Source organism: Sceloporus undulatus, chromosome 7 (assembly GCF_019175285.1).
Source record: "Sceloporus undulatus isolate JIND9_A2432 ecotype Alabama chromosome 7, SceUnd_v1.1, whole genome shotgun sequence".
In the NCBI taxonomy this organism is placed as follows: domain Eukaryota; kingdom Metazoa; phylum Chordata; class Lepidosauria; order Squamata; family Phrynosomatidae; genus Sceloporus; species Sceloporus undulatus.
Window position 1 is genome coordinate 9,451,110 of NC_056528.1, and position 6,928 is coordinate 9,458,037.

At 44.7% G+C, this 6,928-nt stretch overlaps 1 protein-coding gene across 1 annotated transcript; it reads left to right on the forward strand.

Moving 5' to 3' along the window:
• Nucleotides 1-5: 5 nt before the first annotated feature.
• On the forward strand, nt 6-6,869 carry LOC121936419 (forkhead-associated domain-containing protein 1-like; the record flags this gene model as incomplete). The annotated part of the gene is made up of 8 exons (XM_042478648.1): nt 6-191; nt 2,349-2,484; nt 2,937-3,049; nt 3,483-3,578; nt 4,055-4,275; nt 5,216-5,381; nt 5,577-5,648; nt 6,471-6,869. Coding segments are annotated over 8 exons (1,098 nt in total), but the record flags the coding sequence as incomplete, so codon positions are not given.
• Between the last annotated feature and the right edge of the window lie 59 nt (nt 6,870-6,928).

The following is a 6,928-nucleotide window of genomic DNA, read 5'->3' on the forward strand; positions in this document are numbered from 1 at the left end:
ATCTATCTATCTATCTATCTATCTATAATTATCTTTTGTTGGGATGGTGGGAATGCAGGAACAGCAGAGAGAAACTGAAAGAGGTGACAAAGAAGAGCAAGGAAAAAGCTGAAGAGCCAGAGAAAGATCTGGAGCACAAGGGAACGCAGACGCCGGTCCCTTCACCGGATGAACCTTCTGCAGCCAGAAAGGCAAGTGGTCCCCAAAGGATCTTGCTATATAGCTGATGCTGATGGCTTGTCTGCCTCCAAAAGAATGGATGAATTTGACTTGTGTTACATTATGCTTAATGCTGTTGAACGGTCCCACGGTTATAAAATGTCGTTTTACGTCAGCAGCCATTCATTTACCCGAAGCAGGCCGGTTCATAGCCATGAGTCTTGGAGGGCTCTCATTCGCTGGGTGAGCCGTAAGTCCAAGTCAATTTGGTATCAGTTAACAACAACAAACATTCATTTGAACCAGATGTAGCCCTCAATTCCTCCAAAATCCCCGAATTGCTCTTTTTTCTCATTGACCAAACGACCGTATGCACTCGACTTTAAGTCATGTTTAACTTGAGACGAAGTTTTGGGGCCAGAATTATGGGTTTTGACGCGACTCGTGGATAAGGATAAAACTTAAGGGTATGGACAAAGGATGTAATGGATGAAGTTTACTGTCTTCATACATAAATGTCTTATTCAGCTCCTTCTAATCCTGATTCCTCCTTTGAGGGGAAGCACCAAAGAAAGACTTTGGTGCTTCTTTCGGTTGCTCCTGGGAAGGACTAAGAGTTAAAATACAATGTTTAGATTGACCCATGGATAAGTCGACCCAGCTTTTTGGGAGCAATTTTTTGACTAAGCTTTCTAGACTTATCCATGAGTATATACAGTATTTGGTCAATTTTTGATCTTGTTTTTGTTTACTGTTTTAAACATAAGTCCCTTCATTGTTTTAAATCTAAAGTCTCATTACTAGAATTCCTCATTCAGGCAGGCGAGGCGGCTTTTGGGAGGAAGCAACGGCGATGTTCCGCCTTTTCCCTTTTCTTTGCAAGCCTCCAAAGCGATCCCAAGTAAGGAAAAGATATATATTAAGTATCTTTGTCACATATTGATTCAAAGTCCCAGGGCAGTGGATTTTTTCAAAGGCTTTCCTGGACCATTTCCAGAAGCCTCCAATGTCCTGCGGCTGTTCAGCTTTTTGGACCAGGATGGAATATTCCCCCAGGACAAATTGACAATTGATGTATTCTGGCTCACGCATTGACAGACGCACATGCCCAGGGGGAACGCAATGCAATGATATGCAATGCAACGCTTGGCAAGCATGGCTCTGTTCTGCTTTGGCCTCACCTGGACTTCTGTGTCCAGTTTTGGACATGGCAAGACGATGGCCAGTCAGATGGTAAAGGGTCTAGAAATCAAAGCAGAGGGAGCTGGGTATGCGAAGTCGAAGGCTTTCATGGCCGGCATCCATAGTTTTTTGTGGGTCTTCCAGGCTACGCGGCAATGCTCTAGAAGAGTCCTGATGTTTTGCCTGGGTATGTTCAGCATGGAGAGAAGGCTAAACAGAGATGAGAGAGCCATCTTTAAAGCCACCTCGAGACCCATTTTGGGGGAAAAGGCAGGCCAGAAATGAAGGAGAAGAAGAAGGAGGTGATGATGGGTCTCTGGGAAAAGAGAACAACTATAGTTCCAGTAGTGCAAGGTCCTTTGGGTGCAGTTCCAAAACAGACTGACAAAACATGCAAATGAAACCAACACGGATAGGATCACAACATGCACATGTAATACCGTTTGCTGCAACGGCAAGGTGATATTTGGTTGTCCTTCTCAGAGTCAAACCGAAATATTTAGAAATATGTGTTATATACCCAACAAGTGAAGAAAGACGTCTCTTTCTCCCGGCAGTGCTTTTCCTCGGCAACGCACCTTGCAAAGATAGCTGTTTTGCTTTGCGATTGGTTCTTGGAAGGCAAACAAGGGTTTGGTTTGCGAGGCGAATTGTCGAGACAAGCAGCTCCAGAGAAAGTCGGTTGTCACTTTGTATTATTATTATTATTATTATTATTATTATTAACCTTTATTTATGAAGCGCTGTAAATTTACACAGCGTACTAACAGCAGTGTCTAGTTTGATCCTGTGCTTCTTATAGTAAGAGCAATGTCTGAGATGGGACACTGTCAAGGCCTTCTGATGCAACAGAGCTGCTGGCCTTTGTCTTGAATGGCCTTTGGCTCCTTCATGTGGCACTTTTGGGAACATGGCATTTTCCAGAGGAGTTCCTTCCCCCCGTGTTACTCTGCAGAGATCAATTCTCTTATATCAGCTTATTTTGTTTGGTTTTGTATTTTCTCCAGGGACCAGCCTTGGACTTGGCCGGGGTCGGGGCACGATGCAAGGGCTCCAGGCACGACGAAATCATCCATCGCCAAAAAGACGCCTTGGCCGAATTGCGACAAAGAATCAGGATGCTAGAAAAGGCTTGTCCTTTGGGTGAGAGCCAGAGCGTTCACTAGAAAGCTTGCGGGGGCAGTTCTCTTGAATTGTTCTGATGAACGAAATGCCTATTTTTACATGAGAGAAACGTTTAAAACGTTTGCATGAACGCAATGTAAAAATGGAGGGTCTGGTGGTTTCAGGGATCATGAAAAAAGCCTTGGAGTTGCATGCAGCGCAGAGGTTGCATTTCCCCCAAACCATCTCATGCTGAAGTTAAATGTGGAGCCCTCCAAGAAACCATCTGATCCTTAGAAAGCCCCAAAGCAGAATGGAGATTTCGGCTTGGACTCTCCTCTGTTGCCATTGACTTCTCCATTCCTTTGATGCGCCTTCATTGCCTTCCCGCTCTTTCCCACATGAGACTCCTGGGATTTTCTGAGATGTTGAGGAGGAATCGTGAACATGCAGCTGTACAGACCTTTCTGTTCTTCTCTTACATTTTGAAGACAGAGCTTCAGAGCCCCTGATAGTGGTCAAGAAAAGCCCCGTGGAGAAGAGAGAGCGGAAAACGGAGAAAGAAGAAGGGATGGGCGAAATGACAGCAACGGAGGCTAACAAGGTAAATGGGAATCCATCAGTGATACATTTATTGGCCGACCGAAATGCACAGTATACTTATTGCAAGCTTTTGAAGCTCCATGGGCATCTTCGTCGGGCAAGATAATTTTTGGTCCTGTTTGGTTTGTAGCATCTTGCCTGATGATGAAGAATCCCATGGAGATTTGAAAGCTTGCAACACGTATATTGTGCATTTCGGTCGGCCAATAAAGGTATCCCTGATGGGTTTTTTCTGTGTATTTGTTAAATGGCCAACACAGCTGCCCCTGAAGATAAATGGGACTCTCTCTAGCAGTCTGGCTTTCCTTTAGAAAACCTGTCCAAGTGAAATGAATTTATTTACTAATAGCTTCTTGATTTTCACTACTTGCAGTAATATATTCCTTATATTTTACATCCTTTGGTTTGTTTGTTTGTTTGCTTGCTTGTTTCAGCTTCAGAGGAGCACATCCAGCGTCGATCCAAACGTGACCATAGAGCGGACTTCCAAGCTGGAAATGGCGGATGCTCTGGACCTTAGTGAGAACATGGTAAGTAAATGGGAGGATGTTTTAATGTACTTGGACCAGAGGAAAAGCAGGATATAAGTGAACTAAATAACGGATAACATGAAGGTGTTTCTGGCTGCTTTCTCTTGTCGTGGCACATCGCATCTTGCGTTTCTCAGTTTTTCACAACGCCGTTTTGAACTGAAGCTCCTGACACAAGTCAGTTTGAGGAGTGGGCAGAATAAAAATAGGCGACGGAGGAGGAGTGAATCTAAAACATAAGGTGGCAGTCAGCCCTGAACATTTGTATGAGAAAACATTGGTTATACATGGTTATACTGTAGTCCAGCATTTTGGTGCTGAGATTGTGTCTAGTGAAAGAAAATAAAAACTTACAAGGTGGAGTTAGCTTAGTTTTGCAAATTCAGCATCCATACAAAATAACAGCAGTACTCCATTGAGAAAACCGAGTCGCTGCAAGCAAGACAGTGGTTGACTCCCTGTTCTTGGCTCCCCAGTACTTTGCTGCGATCCAAGATCTCGCCCGCCTGGTCGACGTGAAGGAGCTGGTGGGCATGCAGACGGTCATGTACCTCCCCCACGACGAACGGGAACGCGTCAAGACGCTGCGGCAAAAAGACCTCCGGCTCCTCTCCGAAAAAGTGACCCAACTGAAGAGTCGCCTCGAAAGGAAGGAGTCGCTGCTGAAGGAGTATGAGAAAGACCTCGGGAAGCTCAGGTATGGAGCCAGGGTTTGGAGGAGGGCAAGCACCAAGGGCTATTTTGGGAAGGATGTTTGGGGTAAGAGCTTCCCCAGGCCTCTTCCATTTCTGCAAAGAGGGCGATGCTAAAACATTGGTGGTAAGGTGAGCTTGGATGTCTATTTCCTCAGATGCATTTGGTTACTATTGTTATTCAAAGATATAGCCGTGTTAGTCTGTAGAATCAGTATGGAGAGAGATCTTGTCGCGCCTTTGAGACTCAATGAAAGAAAGAAGTTGGCAGCATGAGCTTTCCTAGACAACAACAACAACAACAACAACAATAATAATAATAGAGAGAGAGAAAAAGATCTTGTAGCACCTTTGAGACTAACTGAAATAAGGAAGTTGGCAGCATGGGCTTTCCTAGACTTAAGTCTACTTCCTTAGATGCATTTGGTTACTGTTGTTGTTGTTGTTGTTGTCTAGGAAAGTTCATGGTGCCAACTTCTTTCTTTCAGTCAGTCTCAAAGAACTACAAGGTCTCTCTACTTATTATTATTATTATTATTATTATTATTATTATTATTATTGGCTCTAAATGCATCTGAGGAAGTAGACTGAAGCCTCGGAAAGCTCATGATGCCAACATCTTTCTTTCAGTGAGTCCCAAAGGTCTCTCTACATAGCCCCTAACCTGTTCACCTGAAACCAGGTGAGACTGAGTAATATGGTGGCCCCTGTTTTTGCTTTAAATAAGGTGTGCCCATAAGTGAGTAGGCAGAAGAGTTATTATAAAGGCCAAGATGTGGCATAACATGCGCATTTTCCTGGCCGTATACGTCCCAAACTGGAAAGATACGTGGACTAATGTGCAAGGCTTGTTCCTCTCAAATTTCAAGAGGAGATACTCCAGTTTCTAAAAACGTATCTTGCATGACGCCAACACCTGGCAATCTTCTGTTTTGAACCACACAGGGCCAACAAGGAGACGCTGCAAGCCTGCCAGTCTGAGATTGCCAAACTGGGGGACCGGGTCTACCAGGAAAGCGAAGAGAAGGCTTTGCTGAAAGAAGCCCTGGAGAGGACGAAACTGCAGCTGACCCAAGAGAGGCGACTGAACCGGGCTCTTAAGCACCACAAGGTAAGATGGGCTGCTTTGGATGTGAAAAGAGGGGCACGGCTTTTAAAAAGAGGAGGGCAGATGTGACAGACCAAGGGAGCCAAAGTGGCTACAATTGTGCATTGAAATGCTGGTTCATTTCTATTGTTTTTAATTTCGTATTTGTTGGCATGCACATCAAAAGAGCCACCTTTTGTCCTGCTGTTTTTACCCTAGAATCATTTAGAAGAGAAGAGGAATAGGATTTCTCCATGTCATTCCTGCACACAGAAATTCAGAGACGGGAAGGTAAGAAAATGCCCGTTCTGGATTGTAAGTTCTGGGGGAAAGAGGGACGAATGGCGAATACTGGGAAGGAGATGGAGAAAAGGATTGTGATTGCTGGCATGTCATGCGCACCAGCGTTTGGCATTCGCCAAAGATTCCAGCTTCTCAGGCAGTGAATATGCGGCACACCGAGGCACAGCTAACAGAGGCAGAGATTGGAGCAGCCAGCAATGTGTCCAAAGATATACATCACAAACAGGTGGCACAATTGATCTGCCAGGTTGGATGGGCAGCCCAGAGATCTGTATGTAGAGAGATCTTGGCCTCATTCCCACTTACAAATAAATCGCTTTGCGATCCAAATCAATGGATCGGTTTGGCAGCAGAGTGTGGTTCGCACAACGTTGCCCCCCACAAACAAACCTGGTCAAGGAAACCCTATGGCAGGATCATCTTACGGTCACCATAACTCAGAAATCACTTGACGGCGCACAACAGCAACAAGAATTGGTTTTACTTGGAGACCACTCTGAGCTCCTATGACATAAAGCAGAATACAGTGGTACCTCGGGATACGAAATACCCAGGTTACGAAATTTCCGGGATACGAAAAAATCCCATAGGAAATAATTGTTCCGGGTTACGAATGTTTTTTCGGGTTACGAAAAAAATTTTGGTGCTTTTTTCGGCTTTTTCGCACGGAATCGCGGCTTTTCCCCATTAGCGCCTATGGCATTTTGGCTTACGAAGGCTTTTCGGGTTACGAAAGCGGCCGCGGAACGAATTAATTTCGTAACCCGAGGAAGCACTGTATATGTTTCTTATGTGTCTTTTTCATTCCGGTTTCTGCAGGCAGCAAGCCCAAAGAACCCATTTCCTGGCGCTCGGAAGATGATTGAGAAGCCCGCCGAACCTTGTGAGAAAAGAGCCCAGCGCACCGGCTCTACATAGCCAGCCTTTTTTCCCAGAGACTGGGAAAAGAGGGACTTTCCTGCCAGCTGTAAAAGAAATGCCGCCAATGTTTTATAAAAACATGCTTTATAAATATGTATATATTGATCTGTACAAGTGTAGTGCTTCCTTGATCATTTGCAGCCTTGGCACAAAATTATATATATAAGTCTTGAAGCATATGCCCCGAGAGGTTGCTAGATGTCTTTCTGGGGTGGAAGAGAAAAAGAAAGAGGCCTGGATCTTTGTATGGAACTATAAATTCATCCTTTCGACTCACAGAGAACATTAACAGACTGATCCTTATTATTTAGCGTCTGCAGCATCGAGGCATTGCTTGCATGCATGAA